The sequence below is a fragment of the Clinocottus analis genome, unplaced genomic scaffold (genome assembly GCF_023055335.1).
Source record: "Clinocottus analis isolate CAN_PGR_092001 unplaced genomic scaffold, fCliAna1.0.p SCAF_6, whole genome shotgun sequence".
Lineage (NCBI taxonomy): Eukaryota > Metazoa > Chordata > Actinopteri > Perciformes > Cottidae > Clinocottus > Clinocottus analis.
In genome coordinates, this window is record NW_027176218.1 from 19,110,812 (window position 1) to 19,130,424 (window position 19,613).

Here is a 19,613-nt window from a genome sequence, read left to right on the forward strand (position 1 = left end):
ATATTCATGAGCCTGGTTTGGGACATTATAATATTACACATCAGAGGCTTCAGCGTCCTATATGGGAAATATAGGCCTCTTGATAAATAAATAAAAACCACATAGATTTAAAGTGGCTAAAATTGGTTTCCTCTCACTTTGTTGATGTCATCTATAGTGGTTTGTAGAAAAACATTTAAAAGAATAAGGAATTAATTATGGTATTTTTTTTTTGAATAATGGCTGCAATTTAAAATTAGCAGTTTTCATTATGCAGCTGCTTAGAGCTATTGCTAGGAAGTTAAAAAAAATCATAATACCACCTTTAATATCTATTTTATAATGCTGTAAAAAAAAAAAAAAAAAATCGACCTCAAACAACGAGATAAATTCCAGTTTCTCTGCAAAAATTATATTTCACAGATCACATTGTGACAACGTTGTAATTTCACTTTTCTCAATGTCAATTTTTTTAGCGTTTTGGAGCTTGTACGCGCCTCACTGTAACTAAGTGGAACATCCGTACATTAGCTGTTAGCTTCTCTAGGAGCACTGTGCAACAAAGAGCCTCCGTGCTGTCTGCAGAAGAGCCGGTCACTGAGTATTCTGAGGAGCATGCTGAGGAATGCAATATAATAAAATATAATAGGCCTACGTGTCTGATTTAGTTAGTTTTTCCAAATGTTGCTATACGGTTAGCGTCCTTATTTAGCCAAGCAGGACAACACTACCCAAAAGGCTGCTAACAGCTGGAGACAGGAGAGTTACGATTTCAAGGGAGTTGTTGTTCACATTGTAGCATTTTTATGCATCGACGACTTGAGTATATCAATGCTGAACTCTTGATCACATGCTTTTGTACGTCTTGTAATAATGATTTTTGGCCCTGCATATCTTATGATCCTTTTTTTTTAATTTATATTATATATATATATATATATATATATATATATATATATATATATATATATATATATATATATATATATATATATATATATATATATATATATATTCTTTTTAAGCACAGAACCAACACTGTCTACAGAGCAAACAATGTTCATCAATAAAGCCGTTGCACTTTACTTACACATCAACAGGCACTCTTAACAGCAGGGGTAACACCGCTCCCTCGTCACTCAGCTCCATCAGTTGAGGCTCCAAAAGCTCGACGATGGTCAGGGCAGTACGGAACACAGCCGACAGGCCTGACGGGACGAGAACACCGCAGGATTTCCCAAAAATTATTGCTGGACATAAGCAATGCTTTGTTTAGTATAAAACAGATTCAAAAGATATATAGAGGATGCAAATCAATTAACGATGTGAGGTATTAAACCATTAAAACCAGTGCTAATCTTTTCCCTGGCGCTGAACCAAACTAAATTATGCTCACATAATAAAAAAAACATTGATTGTATTGTCCCCTTCCCCACTAATCGAATGTTAGTTAATAATGAATCTACAATTTGCATGCGTCTTTGTGTGCATGTTTGTGCATGAATACCGTTCAGCATGATGAGATCCCAGACAGCCAGGACAGAGTCCCAGCAGGGCAATGAAGTAAAGAGAGTGAGGAACCATGGCATCACAAAGTGGACTGACGAGACTCCTATTGACTCCTGTGGGGAGGGTTGGGGGCATAAATCAAAACATGTATCCAAGACTTATTTTACTACCAAGTTCAAACATTCAAACATTCATCCAAGACATATGCAATTTAGTTTATGTTGAAACTTTTTTAAAAAAAGGTGCCAAATTCAAAGTTCCAAACTGAGAATAAAGTCGCCAGGCCTACTCTTTCAGACTTTTTTATTCTGCTGTTGTTTGCCCTGTTAGCACTGTCAGCCGTTGGCCACCGGCTTAGCCTTTGCTATGTTGAGCCCCGTGGAGAGGCCAGCCAACAACTATAGATATACTCCCCCTTAATGAATATCTGAAATGGGGTTTCCAGACAAACCCTGGTGTGTTAAGTTAACTGCTCGTAATAGTGATACGTCTCACGAAAAAAGATTAAAACATTTGAGGCCCTTCGTGTCAGGCACAGAAAATGCAATGGGTCCCCGTTTGCTCAAGTCTAAAGTCCAGAAAACTGTTTGTGACTCACTTGCCTTAACTCTACTGAACGGCTTTATCACAAAGGAAACGCTGCCCACTCATCTGTAATAGGCTTTTTCTCTGTGTGTGTGTGTGTGTGTGTGTGTGTGTGTGTGTGTGTGTGTGTGTGTGTGTCACTCTGTGAATATCAAACTGTTCCTTCTGTTAAGATTCAGTAGACAGCAATAAAGACAATGTACAAGGGCTGGCCAGTATGGACCATAATCCATATCAAGGTGTCGTTTTTTTTCGCTGCCAGCCAAATACACAACAGTGTAATCTGCAAGCTGTGTTAAGCCATAACAAGTGCAGGCAACAACATTATTTTTTTTACAGGTCAATGAAAGCACAGTGGGATACTTATGTGTCAAGGTTCTAACTCCAGTCATGGTTCAAACTTTAGTTGTGTATTTTGACTTTATAACCCACAACTAACGCTCTTTAGCAAAGTTAAACACCACACCACAACACTTTGTGACACTAACAGTTTGTAACACTAATAATTGTTTGTTCATAAAATTACAAAGTCGAATTGCATGCTGGTTATGGCTCACACACAAAAAACTGGAAGAGTACACAGTACTGTGTTGGTATTGAGCAAACGGCCTGTGGCTCAAAAGTTAAATTTAAATCTTAAGTTATAAATCTTAACCTTTACCTCCGTCAAACTTATGTAACGTTACTGTGAATAAATAATAAACTAATAAAGATCGTTAGATCCTCATAACCTCTACGGAGAAATCGGAGCCAACGAATCATTTAAAAAAAAAGTCCTGCCAAGATCAGCCCTATGCTGACGGCATCAGACCGCTGACAGTTTGCAGACGACGGGCTCATCGGTCCCGTGAGCAGGACTTCAAACCATCAGTAACTTTTTAAGGCGACTGATCCTTGACAAACAGACAAAAGATTTGAAACTTAAACAACTAACTTCTCGGCAGAAAACATCTTAAAATTAAATTTTGTGACTCAACAACAGTAGTATTCAGAGACTGTCAACTTCAGTTTTGATTTTTCTTCCGCCATTGTTCCCTGTTTGCTGGTGCCAAAATGCATTCTGGGATATTGACAAACAGCTGTTTGTCGCCCAGCAACTTGCGGCAATTTGCATATCCCAGCATGCAATTTGGCTGTGTAATTTTGCACCATGACTGAACTTAAGAACCCTGACAGGTAAGTAGCTTCGCTGCACTATAAAATTATTAATATCCATACTGGTGTAGAGCAACAACTGATGTTGACACCGTGCAACCATATGACCGTTTGTGAAAAATGTATACCATACGGAATGTTGAAGCTGGTATACCGCACAGTCCTATAATGTACAGCTGTGTCTGATGGTTGCGCCTTTAGTTTCGCAGAAACTTTGGTCATTTATCAATCCTTTGGACAAATTAAAAAGTGAAAAGATCACTAAAGTTAATGAACTTCATCCTGTGGTGGCCATGGATTTTGCTACCAAATTCTATGGCAATGCATCTAGTAGTTTCCATTTTATTTTTAAAAAAGATATTGAAAACTACAAATGGGAACAACGCTACAATGAGATCTATCCAATAGCTGTCGAAATATTTCTGTCTAAATTAAAGTGTTGGACCTACCAACTTTTCTGACAGTCCTTGAACACAACATATGGGACAAATGTTTTCCTTAGGAAAAGCTCAGTATCAAAACTATGTAATTATTAATTCTACATGTAATCATGTGAAATCATGTAAAAAATTAGGGCTGGGAATGTTAACACTTTAAAAATGTGTTAATGCAGCAATCCTTTTTTGGCGACAAATATTTAACCATGCGTTAACTGCATTTTTGGGGTGGTGGGGGGGCATTGGGAGGGGTTTATCACTGCTGCACACAGCTGCTGCACTTTAAATCTATTCCCAAAAGACTGACGTGAAAGCACGAATTGTTATGTAGTTTCTGTCCTCAACGAGCAGCGAACTTGTTGCTGCAAGTTGCTCCGCCGTCACAAAGCGCTAACAGGTGGTCAGTCTCACAGGAGCCTTGCGCTGCAGTCTCCGCGTCCAGATTGTAAATGAATCGTGCATGTGCAATGCCGCCACTGATCCTGATGTTAGTTCTCTTCGGATCTACCTACACATGAGAACAAACCTTCTCAAGCCTAGTTTATGCTTCTGAGTCACGTCGACGGCGTAGGTACGCCGTCGTTGAGCATTCGAAGTCCTGCGTCGAGGGACCGCGTTGCTCTGCAATTTACGGCCATGCCGCTAGGGGGGGTGTGGCTGTGTGGTTTCAGGGGTTTTAAGTCGGAGCTCATCAATATTGAAGAGCAAATGCTTTTATTGCAAATGTTGAAGCGCAGGCGACACAGAAAACGTTTGGGGGGGGGTCTGTACGACCACTAAAAAAAAAGCAACTGCCGAAAATTACGTTATGAGCGGAACAATCACAGGTGTAGGTACCCTGTCGACCTGACGCAGAAGCATAAACTCGGCTTCAGTGATGAAGTTTAACAGATTTAACAGAGCAAACTTCTGGAGTGCTAAATAGCTTTTATTAGGCGACAATAAAAGGAAATACTTTTATTCTCAGTTTTTTGTGGAAACACATTTTAATAGCTTGTTTAATGCATCAAATTCACAGTGTGACGTATCGAATTATCAGGTCAAATATTAATGGCGGTGTCACCACAGATCAAAAATAAAATATCACAAGAGACCTCTCAAAGTTCTCACCTCTCATCATGTATATAGTTTATATATCTCAGACAATGCCCTCTTAAAGAGCAGCCGGATTAACACTGAATGACTGGATTTATATTTCTGTCATCCCTCACAGAATCCTTCACGTACTAAAACACAGCAAATCAAATATTCCGGTGTGTAAACCCACCAGCATCTAACAGCACAGTTCACTGGCCTCTTAAAAAAGACAAGAAAAGAACAACCTACATACTGTATAACTTCCCAGGAGATGTCCAGAAATTTGATGCTCAGGATGACACCATGAAGTTTTTTTTCCCACTAAAGCAAGTCCTCTAACATTTATTAAGTCCTGGTCTGATACGTTCATCTGCCTCGATAGCACAATTGAATAACTCTGCACTGCATTAAGAAAAAAAGCCCTACATCCAATCCGTTTGTTTATATTTTGTTTGTCGCTAAACATGATAGAGTGGAGAATAATTTACAAATTCACAACAATCTTCAAACACGCCTCTGTACCTTCAAATTTCAGGATATAATGCCAACAATACACCACATCTATCTGTGGACAGAGAACTCCTCTTACTTTTCAACAAAATACAACATATTTTATGAAAAAAGGCCCTTTTGCAATCTTCCTTGAATAAACAATCAACTATGACTCTGCGCTTTTGTTGCTTTCCTGCTTCTTTGTTTGTACGATTGCAGCCCTGACGAGGTACTTCAATCCAATCGTTTTGGTTTTTTTTGCATTTTGTTTGACTCCAAAAAAATCAAATTAGCAAAAACGTCTCTTTATCCATAAGATTACATTTCTGTCCACAAGCAGCTGCACAAAAAGCTGTTGAACGTCCGCTATAAGGTTTACCGAATGCTAGAAGTAAATGGATAATTAACAGAGAAAAGAAACCACACAGCCGTAGGGTTGTGCCTCCACTCTGTGCAGCCGGTAATAAAGCAGAACAACACAAGCCTAGAGCCTAATACAGTGAATGGCAGAAGAGGCCCAGTCGCTGATGGATACATTACAGTGGCCTCTGCCTCGCAGATGAACTACTCATCACTTGGCCATATCTTGCCTGAAACACACAAACCCACACACACACACTTTCAAAAGATTTCTGCTCATTGTGAGTTTGTTTTTTTCTTTCCCCAGAAGCTAGATTCCTTCTCGGTCAACTGAAGCATTTCCAGTACAAACATCCTACTTTTATCCTCAGCTTGCAGTGTCTGCTCATGATGAATAAGTGATCATAGTCGTAGTGGCATTTTACCAATGGCGGGCCGTCAGGGCTTTCTTAAGCCTTCTCTAGTGGCCTAAACAGAATCACAAAGTTATAGCTATTTTATATTTTTTTATAATTAAAAGTTATAGCTTTTTCATAATGTAATTGTTTTTCACAAATATACTATGCATTATAATTATTTTTCCCTATTAGCTCATTGTGGGCTTTCGTCTGTTCCTCTGCTCCTTCAGGCCTCTTGTATGGCTTCTTGGGACCTGCTTAACGGCATTTTTTATCCAATCACATTTCACTTCACGTTATCTATGTAAAATTAGCCTGGTTAAAATACCTTTGTAAGATTAGTCTGGTTAAAATACATAAAACAGCCTTCTCGAGAATCTGGACGTGTGATTGGTCACAGGGTCCGCGTGGCCATTAACATGCACTGTGATTGGTCAGTGAAGCTAGCGTCTCACCTAGAATCTCAGGACTTACTGATGACCCTTTTCCCGCAGAGGTTTATGTGCGTCTGGTGAGTGAAATGCAATTGTTTTTTTTTTACATTTGCAGTCGTATTTAATAATAAATAAGCCACAGCGCTGTAGTTCCTGATGAACCTGGGGTTCTTGGTGCTTCGACCTCTACCCGTGGCCTCTTCCTAGTGCACCTTGACGTGGGGAAAGGTTTTTGCCGGCGCAGCGGTGCTGCAATGTCATGTCTACTCTGTGCAGGGTTAGTGTCGCGGTTTTGTTGGATAGATTTGGGCAACATGCATTGTTGTTGACCCCACGGGTTCAGGGGGAAGGACTGACGGACGGTGGGTTCGCATGCCACTAAGGAAAAATTCTAAAGCACTCACCATGTGCTGAGAGAGCTGTGGCTTCCTGTGTTTCAGGAACTGGTCAAACACCTTCACCTGATGCTGGATCCTGATTAAACCAAAGAATTAATAGATTAGTTTAGTCTGTGCCAGATAGCACCAAATCGATGAGGAAACGATTCTGTTTCAGTGACCAATTTCAGCTCATTTAATATTCGGATGCAATTGCAGAAAGTTGATATTTGTGGAATTTCAAACATCAGACATATATGTCACTGACAAGGGAAGTTCAGGGAAGCCTGAAGGAAGTCTGAAGGGACGTGCTGTCAGTGTTGACGACTTTAACAACTTTTGGAGCAAGTGTTCTTTTCGGAAAAGAGTTGGCACTGTACATGGTTCATCAATTGGATAAACTGCTGTTTATAAAACAAAAAAGGCTGAAAATATTGAAGGCTAGCGCACCCTTTTTGCCTGAAATCCCCTAAACAAATGAACAGTTACCGTTACACAACTCATCTATTTAAATTTGTTATTAACTTGTGATGCATAGTAATGTCACCTTATTACGCAAGTTGTCTTTGAGTAACCATATAAAATAAAAAGGTATTATAATTCAAGAATACAATTTAAAGGTGCATTTTTATCTGTAATAAACTTTAAGCCCTTTCTTACTTGGCGAGGCCGAGGTCAAACAGTTCACTGAGATATTTGGGTTTATCCAGCAAGGCGGTCAGAGCCCAAAACGCCTCCTCCTCTCCCAGCTGCATCAGCAGCACGGCAGCTAAGTAGGACATCCCTGTGTCACACACACACACACACACACACACACACACACACACACACACACACACACACACACACACACACACACACACACACACACACACACACACACACACACACACGAGGCTGAGCAGGAGCATAACCTTAGTAGGCTCACTGTAGCTGACTAAGCAGAACTGGCCTCATCAGAACAATTGCAGTTTTCCTCTGAAACACAGAAAGCAGCATGCAGAGTGATGCGAGGAGGCATCGCTGGAAACCATAATCCATAAAGCAAGGAGGAGTTTAATTTTATTTTTCCACCATGCCGTCACAATTAAAGCAATATTTTCTCAGAAAAAAACTAAAGAAAGAGTAAAAATAAGTTGTGTGTGCGATGTCAAATGTATTCAGTACGTCAGGAGTTTCCTATGTGACAACTGTACACTGTAGTTGACAGTAAAAAGGAATATTCCACGATGAGAACAGTTTTGTACACGTTTCTGATCCTAACTTCAGATTTTAAGCGTTCCAGCAACAATAAATAAAAACAGTAGTTTTTAATACTTTTGCTTTTGATGATAGTTTTCCAAATTTGAGTGATTTTATGAATCCAAATCAGTGTTCCCCTACCAATATATTAGGGGGGCGGGGCGCCCCCCCCTGAAGAAACCCCCACCCCTCTGTAATTTTCTCTATAGCGCCAGATCACAATACGTCATTTACGGTTCTCTTTTCTGTAGAACAGGTCTACACCTTGTTCTGTTATTAAACAAACTAAACAGTCGTATTTTATTGATGGGATCTACACGACAGCTCGTCATTTATGTCTCTATGTACACACTTCTCCCCCCTCCCAACCCCTGAAGCTGTAAACCTAGGGAAAACACTGCAAATTGATCAAATAGTTAAAATGAATTTTAAACACATTTAGTCTAAATATATTATTATTGTTTTATGTGTAATTAATAAAGTAAACAAAGATGCTTGAGATCAGGGGGTATTCCAGAAAGTGGGTTATGTGGAAACTCAGGTTATGAGTAAGTTAACCCTGAGATCAGGGAAACTCTGAGTTATCCGTTTCAGAAAGAGAGGTAACTGAAACTCAGTTGAGTTGAGTCAATCACCATGGTAACAGACCCTGTGAACATAACCTGCTCGCTGGCAGGTTTTCTATAAGAAACCCAGAGTTTCTACCTGTCTCCTCCCACATGAAGAAAGCTGCTAGACATGGATTGGCCATTCCTACCAAATCCGATTGACATCGTAGCCTTATTGATTCGAAATGCTTTACGTCACGAGAGTGTCTCCCGACCCTGATGAGATGTTTTATCATTTCCAGAGGAATATCTGTTAGAACGCTACCGCTGTTCCTGTGGACGTGTACTGACATCAGAGCACATTTTATGCATCGCGCTACGTTTTTTTGCAAACGGTAGTTTTCTTTACAACATGGAGAGGCAGAGCACTTCGGAAAGGCAACAGTTTGTAGCGCTGTGAGGAAAAGTAACCTCAATACTTTAATTAGTATTTTAATGTGCGTTGATGTCGGCTACACCGTCACACTTTAAATGACTTCAGTAGGTAAAAAATAAAAATGTGGAAGTGTCTCCTATGTGGGGTATTAAGTGAGAAGACGTATAAAAACAACATTTTATTAGGGGATTAATTTACCATTTCAAGTAGCCACTGAATTAATATTTACATAATAGCCTATGTCAATTATTAAAAATTGAATTAAAATTAAAGCCAGGCGCAATCATAGCCTAGCAATATATGCCTTACCTTTTTGAAGTATGTTTTTATATTTCATTTTAGCTGCTTCCACGTCCTTTTTACCCCTGTTGGATTCACCGAAATGAAAATCAGATTTCATTCCTACTAATATTCATAACTATCGGCTGCTACGATCTTACGGTTAAATGTTATGTCAATGGAATAGTACATTCAAACTTCCGTGTTGACTCGGGCAGCAGTCTTTTCCAATGCCGTCTCTCTCTCCTTCGCTGCTGCAACTGTATTGCCTTTGTGGTGAAATGCATGCTCATATTTACCGTGGGCCCGCAGAAGCACCTCATCGCTGTGAAATATGTTGCTCTGTTATTTCCCGTTGTCATGGTGATTCGTGATATCGGGGCTCCATTGATGATGGCTTTTTATAATACTCATGCACGTGCTTAACTCTGGGTGAACATACTCAGAGTTGATTGAATTAACGCAGATCAGCTGTTCTGGAACTGGATACTCAGAGTTTCTTATCTCAGAGTAAGTCAACTCAGAGTTTAGGGATAGACTCAGAGTTTGTTGAACCTCCTTTCTGGAATACCTCCCAGAAAAGCTGTTGATGACAGGTAACTCTCTATATTTAAACAGTACTCTGCTTCCACCAAGTGTTCACAATATGTACTGCATATACTTTCATTATATTACTGAAGAGGTGTGTGATTGTGTGATAAAAAAACAAAAAACATGAGTAAGAATAAAAATGGCCTCCCTCTGTGCATTAAGAACACAATCAAAACACTTATTTTAAACAAATAACTTTATACAGTTGTAGGACTGTTCTCTTATAATGTCACATGTGGGACGTAAAGAGATACGTTACCTTGGCTGTATCCAACCTGCGGGCGATATTTGCCGTAAGCAATGAGGACCCTGAAGAGTTTAGCCTGGCCCTCGATGGCCTCTGGGCTGTCCCCCATCAAAGAGCGGTGGGTCGGAAAGGAACGTTCTGTGGAACAGGTCAAATACATATCACATGTGTGTAGACACTTTTCCTCTATTCTACAATGTCACATATTAATAATAAAAGTCAACTTTTACTCATTTCTACAACATTTTAAGCACATAGAAAAATAGCCCCAAATATTCAGCCTTTAAAAAAATGGAGGTCATGCTTCCAAACAAAACAACAGTCAATGTTTTATAATAAGAAAGAAGTAGGGGGAAAAAACATTGAACACCATAAACCGACAACTTGAGCTCACGTAGGTCGAGGGCGATTTGTCTGAAGAGCGTGATGTCGTCCGCAGAGTATCTGAGCTCGGGGGAGCTGGTGGTCTGCCCATGGTTCAAACCCAGATGGTTTTGGGTTTCGCTCAGTGTGGCGATGGCCGACAGAATGCCGTACTCACTGACTCCCAAGTCCACCAGGGGCCCTCGCACCTCGAGCAGACACTTCTGTTGGCAGGCAGAGCAAAACATTCTGCTGTTACGAATCAATCAGTAACAGTTCAATGACTGAATGACCGGGGCTCTGTATCAGAAAGCAGGTTTATCGATACAGAGCCCAACCCTGAACTCTTAAGTTAACTAACCCGGAGATAGAACAGCTGATCCGAGTTTGTTCTATCAACTTGAGAGTCTATTCACTCACTTAGTCTAATGTGTGGTGAATGAAAAGAGCGATGCTCAACGTATTGCCAATTCCGCAATTCACTCTGGTTAGACCTAGACTCACAAATTCTTTGACAAATGTTAGTTAGTTCAATGTTAGTTCTTTTTAAAATAGATCACTTTCAAATTACATTCACTCAGATACACTTACATACATACATACATGACCTCCAATAAAAAAGGAATTATGTTCCTTCAGTGACAGCTGCCACAGCATGCACACACACACACACACACACACACACACACACACACACACACACACACGCACACACACGCACACACGCACACACACACACACACACACACACACAACAAAGGCCAACCTGCACGCATTAATAGTTGTTCTTACGATTTTGACATGATGAAAAATTATTATTATGCTATTATATCATTTGATTTTGCTACTGCACTGACTTAATTCTGGAAAAGCAAAAAAGTGATTGAAATTACAGCATGAGAGAAACGTAGAAAAAAAAAGCATTCATTTTGCAAGTCAGTGTAAAACTCAAACCAATAAAACCCATGACGGCAACAAGACTTCCTCACCGGTGCGCGCCTTGTACCTGATAGCTGAAGGCGCTGCTTTCCCTTAGACTGTCGATGGCGAGGAGACACTTCCATACTCTGCCACGTAGACTTTGAGGAACACCCATCCTGATGAATCGCTCGATCTGTGGGAAAAAAACACGGAAAGGGTTTAAAGAAGAACAAGAGGCACCATGAAACAACGAACGCACAGCTGTGGTCCTGCAAAATGAAGGTAGATGTTTCACAGGAGTCTCACCTGGCTCTTGCAGATGAAGCTGGCTCCATTCCAGTAGCTGAGCAGCTCGCACATCTCCTTCACCCTCACCGAGCTCAGCTGGGGGAAGCTGACGGAGACAACATCATAGTGATCAGGGGAAGATCCAGTACTGATGGAGGATTTTAATTTGGCTTTTCATCATCTGTATACATGACATCTATTGTACTTCTGTCCATCCAGGGAGATAGATCCTCCTCCATTGCTCTCCTTAAGGTTTCTTCCATTTTTTCCAGTTGAAGGGTTATTATGCGAGGTCCCGGGACCGAGGATGTTGTAAGTGTACAGATTGTAAAGGGATCGTGATTTTGGGCAATACAAAACCAATTGAATTGAATCATGTGGCAGCAGAAGTCTCTTTAGTGTGCGGCGGTGTGTGTAGAAGGGGGGCTTTGTGTAAAAAAGCACAACACACAGCTACAGTTCAAAGTTAGTTACGTCACGTTATCCACTTAATCACTTCACATTTCCCCTCGTGGGCAACAAGAGACAGATTTTATTGTCAAATAGATGTTATAACTATTTCATTTGTTAGCCACTTAAGTTACGTTACATTTTTAAAAACTGGAACAATAGAATTGGGGACATAACGGGGATATAACATTACTTTCCGTTGTACCCATATTGGTTTCACGTAGTTAATGTTTGACGAGTAAATTATCTCAAATATAGATAGCAGTATTAGAGACACACTTGAAACGACACGAGAGTTTGATTGAGAGATTTTCTAAGAAGCCAAATGTTACTTCACGTGACGTCTTCTAACGTAAATATGTTCACGTCAACAACCGAACAAAATTATACTCCACTTAATGCAAAGGCTTAACTCAAATGTCTTCGACAACTCGATATAAGAGCTAACTTAACTAACAGCTATCATAACTCAGTAGTTTGGCTGAACTCGCCTTAGTTTCCAGATAACCTAACGTTAGTTTGCGTTAACGTCATCCCCCACGCGCCGCACCTGTAATCATGACTTCGGTGATGGAGTTTCTGGTCCTTTCGTTTGGTGAGCACGAAGCCGAATTCATCGAAACGCGAGTTGTCACTGCGCCTTCTTATCGTGGAGCTTCTCCTGTTGGAGTTACTGCAGCTTCTGCTTCTCCTCCTCATGGATTTGAAAGACATTTGTTTTGAACGCACTTTCGCCCCCCTACAAAGAACAGCCTGTAGAGTCGCTGCTGTCTTGTCAAAACTCAACGGTCACGTTTGACCCGCCCATTTAGCCGCGTCACCGCCAACCGAAAAAGAAATGGGCGGGATAAATAAGAGACGGTTCAAACAGAGAAGAGTGGACGTGAGCTGCATTTTTAGCGCGAGAACAACAGGTTGACAGAGCCTTAGAGAAGAGTAACGCGGACTGACTCACAAATTGCTCAATCACTGATAGAAAAGTGAAACAATCGGACGCTTTGCAAATATCCCTCTTAATCACAAGCTTATTTTGAACGCAGAAGAGCAGATATTCTAATCACCTGACTCTGACCATATGCCACAGGAATGACACCCCATATCGCTCTTTATGATAATATGTGTACAGGAAGAAATAATCATCTTGTGATATCCATCTCGACAAACATGCTCATGTGTGCCACATCTGGGGCCAGCAAAACACAGCCAATCTTAAATGTTTTTAAATCATCATTCAAGGCAAGTGAAAACAGAGGTGACACTTGCATGTTCTTTATTACATTGAAACAAAGTGAAAAGCCTACAAGATGTATAAAATGCCTTTGGTTGGACATTTATGCCAAGAAGAATTAATAGTGATGAAGGTATAGCATCTATTGCCAGCAAATGATCACTACACTGAACAGTAGATTCCAAGATACTCATCAAAAGTTTGCTTTTATTTGTGATGTTTATTGCATAATTGTGGTGATAACACACGTTTATGAAATGATAAAGATTGTCGAGCATCTTCACTCCGCAGTGACTTCGTCATTTATGCGTGTCTCCACTTTGTATATTGTCTGGTAGCCGTCGTCCCAGGCATACAGCTGTTTGTCTCCAGGGTGGTAATGGATGCTGCTGTGGCTGGTGTAGCGCTTAGGGAAGAACATCACGGGACTCTCGTTACTGCAGACGGGCGGTGCAGCAAAAGGGAAAAAATGGAGAATCAAATTATGATGATCACTTCAGTTGGGAATGTGAATCAAAGTAATCTGGTGTCCATTTTTCTTTTCTTTACACATGCTGATGGTTTAGGAGTGCAAGTTTGTGTGAGTATTTGGGCTATACTGTCTGTGTGTAGGCCAACCTGTGGATGGTGTCATGGATGTCGTAGAGACACTGTATGGTGGAGCGACCTCCATAGCGTGTATTGTAGACCACATAGAGGGTCCCGCATATCAGGAAGGCTCCTTCAGCATCCCGGCTCCTACATTGGGTATCCCAGGTGTACTCTACTGCCAGACTCGCTGAGGTGAGAAACAAACAAAGAGCTGATACATACCAACTTATATGTATGTACATGCATAAATGCTTGTAGTTTCTACCTTTATCCAGTTTGGTGATCACCAGGTTTCCTCCGTACTCAGGGTCGGCATGGATGACCCAGAGACCGAGTTCGTCCACAGCCAGATCTAGGTAGGTGTTGGGATTCAGACTGTAGACTGGGAGACGACCCGCTCCTGGTAGCAGTGTACTGTCCACTATGGTACCATTCAACAGGTCAACCTTTATGGGAGCAGATGGAGATAGACAAAATCAGAAATGCTACCGTGATATAGTTTGGATTTCTCTTCAGTCAGACATGTTTCTAACTCCATAATTGGATGTGGAAACTAACAAGTTTTGGGTCAGCAAAGTAAAGGGTCTTTTCTTACACGCCACCAGAAACCAAAATGTATTGGAAAAAAATGATAGCCGTAGTAATTTAAAAGATTCACAATATGTGAAGTATTCTGCTTCAATCCACTTTCTTTAAAAAACTACATCTTCACAGCAGACAACTACCTGCTTTTTGGTGTTGGCCTAAAAAGGTTGTTGTGTTACCTAACTATTACTCAGGGGTATTAGAACACATCTCTTAAATAAATTTGTTTTGTTTATTTTTTCATTTTAATATGATTAATTAAAGTCTATGGTGTTACAGGGTCAATTTTGACAGATGTATATTTACTTCAAGAAAAAGCCTAAAAAGTAACTTTTCAGCAATAGAACTTTAATACAAACACAAAATGAAAAGCAGAACAAGTCATAACCCAACATATAGATTTGCAAGGTCAAAGAAACAACAACCAATTCAGCAAATCTTATTTTTTATAACCATACAAAGGTCATAATTTCAACCAGAGAATTTTATAATTTAATGAAACAAATATTTTCTATTTTATTTTGTTAATAGAGGTTCCTGACCAAGTCGAAAAGCCTTCATGCAATAAACACAATATCATTTGGTTCTTTTATGCATTTAAAACTTAAAGTGGGTTGGTGCCGACCCTAACACAAGAGGAAGGAAAGTCCACTATGGCAACACCCCAGGTAAAGAAACGCACAAATTATTTATTTAAAGACTCAATACAACCCCTTTACCCCTTAAATCTGGATTTGCGCCCAGATTATGCACAGTTTAATGAGTAAAACTTCAATCCATTCAATAGTTGTTGAGACATTTCAGAAAATCCTGACAGAATCCAGTTTTAGCATTAAATACTGTATTTTGGCTTTATGGATATGGGTCTAGGCTTACTTTCAATAGAACACTTTTTCTCTTGCTGAAAAAAAAACACTTCTCCCCAGTAAACTCTCTGCTCCAAAACACTAAAAGTTGATTTAGAAAAGTCAGCTTTTTTCATTGGAACAAAATTGTTTATTTTGGCATTGTTGGCTCACTGACCTCAGCGAACAGGAAAATATTGCAAAAAAAAGAACTTCCCATGATTAAACTCCTTTGAAATAATCTGAAGTCCGTCTCCAGCCAAAAGCTGCACAGCAGTTTGCCAAACAATGTGATCATTCAACCAGACCACTGAATGCACACACTATTTTATTTAATGCTTCATATATTTTACAAATATAATGCAAATCAACAGAGCAGCGCCTTGATGTGAAGCACTCATATGCAGTAGAGTATTCAACTTTAATTCAACACACCTTCAGGATCTGGTTGGGAGTGTCGGCCTTGTGGTAGTAGAGGAATCCGTTGTAGACCACTTGACCGGTGCCCTGCCAGTAGGAAGGCAGCTGCACCGCCTTACCTGGTGGTGTGGTGGTCCTCTCTGTGAAACTGTGCAGAGAGACATACTCCATTAGAGTGTTGTTACTAATTCCGCTGAGCAGGTAGACCTGAAAGAGAAGAAGAAGAACAAGTTAGTGGAAATCAATATTGTGGAACTCAGGTTTGACATTCGATTCTTGGTTTAGATGCAATGATATGTGGTAGCCATGCAACTTTGCTCATCACTTCCATGATGATACTACAGACTGGCCAAACCACATCTGCTGCGTTGAAAGTCAAAGCTAATCCAGCATAACAAAAGTACAGTAAAATACATCATACATTGACTTTTGGTCTCAAGCGAGACCCGAGCGGTGGTCTCCAGAGTGCAGAATGGAGAATATTACTGTCGCGAGGGTATGACCCGCCCTAATCTGCCTCTGATTACCTAGTGCTTGTTGCCTTTGTTGGTTGGATTGGTTGAGTAAAGAGTGAGCTTGGTGGCACCGTCTTCTTGTATTCATAACACTCAATATTGATGACTGAATTGATGATAAGCTCCTTCTGAACCTATAACAATTGTAGCAGACCTCTTCTAAACCAATGTTTCCCAAACTTCTTTTCTGGGCACACACTTTAAAAAAAAAAAAATTACAAACCATTCTAAACCCAATTCGGCATGAACTATTAATCGAAAAAAGTGCTAATTTGTGCCGAAAAGAATGTCCCTGACAATTTCTTACTGCCATTTCTGCATCACCTCATACTTTCTCAAACAGGTAAACCAACCATTTCGAAGAGATATACGTTCAATAACTCAAACTTCTTCGTATACATTCGTTACTAAAACACATGTTAAATACGCTCTTAATGTGACCAAATAAATGCATTAAGGGGAAGGAAAACCTTTTCTCTCATCAGTAAAACAAAGAGAATGCACACCAGATAAGATTCAATGTTATAAGTTGGCAACAATTATCAGAACAATACGGACATTCAGGCTGAAGTGACCGCAGTTATACATTCTAAAAAAAAAGACTAAAGGACTATACAAATTCATTTGGCAACCAAAATAACATCTCCCTTGACCAGGTCTTTGGAAGAGATCGCTCTACCATATCTATGATAGTGCCTGTTCAATCAACTGTTAACCATAGGTGTGTTTTTGCTACATTAATGACTGCTATTGACTATATTAGCCTCCAATTAATTTTCAACCGTCCATCAGCAGCTCCACACTGAGAAGAAGATAAGCACAGTCTGCTGGCCAGAAAGAAAATCAGCTATCTCCCTATGAGCAGCCTATCATTACAGAAATCACGTCTCGGAAAGAACGGACCTTAGCTGATCCTTCAGTGGGGTCCTTGAACCAGGAACCGTAGGTGTCTCCTGCCTTCTTTACAATCTTGAGAGACTTGATTTGACTTAGTGCCGTTCTGCAGTCTGGGGATGTTTGAGAGAAAAGAACAAGCTGTTCCACAATGTCCCATAGTACACTTATATATTTTTCTTTCTTGGCCAATGTCCTACCATTCTCCACTTGGATCTTGGCTTTCTTCTGCTGCTGGTCCAGCTCAGCAGCCTTTATCTGTTGCTCCAGCAGTGCCTCTTCAATCTCGATGTCGGTCTGGGCGGGAATTTTGTTTTCAAGATATTCCAGCTCCCTCTCCACCCGGTCAACCCGCTCAGACACACTGTCCACCTGGCTCCTGACCTCTGATCTACGGAGCCAAACAATTCTCACAGTTCTCACGCACCTTAAAGCTGTTGTTGGTATTTTTTATCCAATTTTTTTTTTTTTTCATATTTGCTCAAACTGTTAGAACAACCTGACAGTAGCACGTGAGACAGGTGATCTGTGAACAAATAAAGGCTCCTCTGCCTCCTTTTAGTGCTCCTAATGGCATTTTGCAAGAGTCCACGACGCCCAAAAGAAAAACAACCAATCAGGGCAGAGGAGTCACTAACGCAGCTGTCAATCAACGCTCACCTGCCCGGAATCTTGCCGAAGTTATTAGGAGCACTAAACATCACCTGATTTACTCACATATTATCCGTCTCGTGTAATACTGTCAGTAACAGCTGGAGCAAACAGTGAAAAAAAGGATTTTCATTTGAGTTATCAACTGCAGCTTTAAGTGACTACTGCAGTTTTTTTTCAGACAGACATACCTCAGAACACTGACAGTGGACAGATAACCCCTAATTTCAGAAGAGAGGTCATAGGTCTTCTGGGTAACGCTGACTGTCTTTTGCTCACATTGATTTAGACGCTCCTGTTGACACAGAGAAAATGTGTTGTGATTACAGGATTGAAGCAGAAATACATATCCTGTGGGATTTATGAGCAGAAATGGAATACCCACAACTATGTTTGTATTAATGTTTAATCACTTAAAACTAAGAATTGTGGTGTTTTGTGGTCTAACAGAATGGACAAACCAAACATATGAAGTACCATTTAGTAGGAATACTCAAGGCAAGTGTCCCTCAAAACTGTAGTAAAGGCCAGTATTTGAGACAATGTACTCACGCTGGTACCGGACAGCACTGTGTACATTACAGTACATTCTAATACATGACCTCAATGAGACGTTCTTTACAGATCTGTCTGCCACATGAAACACATATTTACTAGAGATCCATTGCCAGATAACCCGTCACAGGAGGGTGGCTTAAAAAAAAATGAAAGGACGACACAACCAGATGGCAGCCAGATGTTCTAATCCACGTGGAACTCATTCATTATTATTCATTTTAAGGTGGGATGTTTCTCCCCATTAGATGCGGCATAGAGAACCTTACCTCCATCTGAGACAGTCTCCTTTCCAGGTACTGGATGATGAAGGCATCCTGGGAGGAGCCCTGGCTCTGGACTGAACCCATAGCCAGATAGAGACACAGAGGAAGCACAAGAATCAATCTGCCCGACATCTCTTGCACTTCTGTTCACAAGTCACAAGCTAAAACTGCAGCTGAACTGCTGCGTTCACAATTGCACTGAAACTGTCTTCCACAATGAGAATAAACCCCAAAAAGAACAATTCATATACTGGTCTCTGCTGCGTTGAAAGAAAATCCCCAAGGGTCCTTTAATGGCTGCTGTGTTCAGTTTGCGTTGAAGAGTTGCAGCTGCAGAGCTTTCTGTCTTGCTTCTCTTGGTGGATTTGGATCCAAGTGAACCTCACCCTCCCACAGTCCCTCCCAGCCCCTCTCTTTCTCGTTCTCTCTCTCTCTCTCCCAGTTTCTCTGACAGTCTCTGAACCCACCCTATTTCCTTCTCTGTGTATTTGAAACCTGAGGGAAAAATTCAAAAGAGAAGGGGGGAGAGAGAGGCAAACCGAAACGGTTCAGACCCTGCTGTCCAACCCTCCAATTTTCTATTGTAATAATCTCCAGATGGCCCACTGACACGTCCCCGAGTCCGCACACGGGAGCAGGAGCTGGTCGAGAAACTTGTAAAGCTCCACCACATAAGTGTGAAGAAATACACAGTTGAAAAGATCTAAATCAGAAAAAGTCCTCTATTCCGTCATCTTGCAAGAAACAAAGGGTGTTTCCCACCCGGCCGGATTACAGGCTTCATTTTTGACAATATATTATAGAACCACAAAGCAAGTATTACGCAGCTGCCTTGTCATTCCTTACTCCTGTAATTCTAGAGTACAATGTAAGAAACGTGCTGTCATCTAATATC

The 19,613-nt window shown here is 40.6% G+C and overlaps 2 protein-coding genes across 5 annotated transcripts in view; both read right to left on the reverse strand.

The window, feature by feature from the left end:
* Positions 1 to 12,958, reverse strand: part of si:ch211-266k8.4 (carabin) — a 79,449-nt gene extending 66,491 nt beyond the window's left edge. For all 4 annotated transcript variants that reach the window (XR_011080119.1, XR_011080118.1, XM_068603242.1 and 1 more), the window contains exons 1-9: positions 12,719 to 12,958; positions 11,737 to 11,824; positions 11,516 to 11,623; positions 10,541 to 10,733; positions 10,159 to 10,284; positions 7,464 to 7,587; positions 6,831 to 6,900; positions 1,487 to 1,601; positions 1,070 to 1,187 (exon numbers count right to left, since the gene is read on the reverse strand). Coding sequence is in view for 2 of the 4 variants with exons in the window: in XM_068603242.1 (XP_068459343.1) it covers positions 1,070 to 1,187; positions 1,487 to 1,601; positions 6,831 to 6,900; positions 7,464 to 7,587; positions 10,159 to 10,284; positions 10,541 to 10,733; positions 11,516 to 11,623; positions 11,737 to 11,824; positions 12,719 to 12,882 (1,106 nt within the window). In the remaining 2 variants the exon portion in view is untranslated. The remainder of the gene's footprint in view (positions 1 to 1,069; positions 1,188 to 1,486; positions 1,602 to 6,830; positions 6,901 to 7,463; positions 7,588 to 10,158; positions 10,285 to 10,540; positions 10,734 to 11,515; positions 11,624 to 11,736; positions 11,825 to 12,718) is intronic.
* A 514-nt stretch (positions 12,959 to 13,472) lies between these two features.
* Positions 13,473 to 19,084, reverse strand: olfml1 (olfactomedin-like 1). The gene is made up of 8 exons (XM_068603397.1): positions 18,722 to 19,084; positions 18,089 to 18,192; positions 17,447 to 17,637; positions 17,256 to 17,359; positions 15,853 to 16,044; positions 14,253 to 14,433; positions 14,015 to 14,174; positions 13,473 to 13,833 (listed from the first exon to the last, which is right to left on the reverse strand). Exons 1-8 carry the CDS (start codon positions 18,848 to 18,850, stop codon positions 13,677 to 13,679), a joined length of 1,218 nt encoding a protein of 405 aa, XP_068459498.1. The 5' UTR covers positions 18,851 to 19,084; the 3' UTR covers positions 13,473 to 13,676.
* Between the last annotated feature and the right edge of the window lie 529 nt (positions 19,085 to 19,613).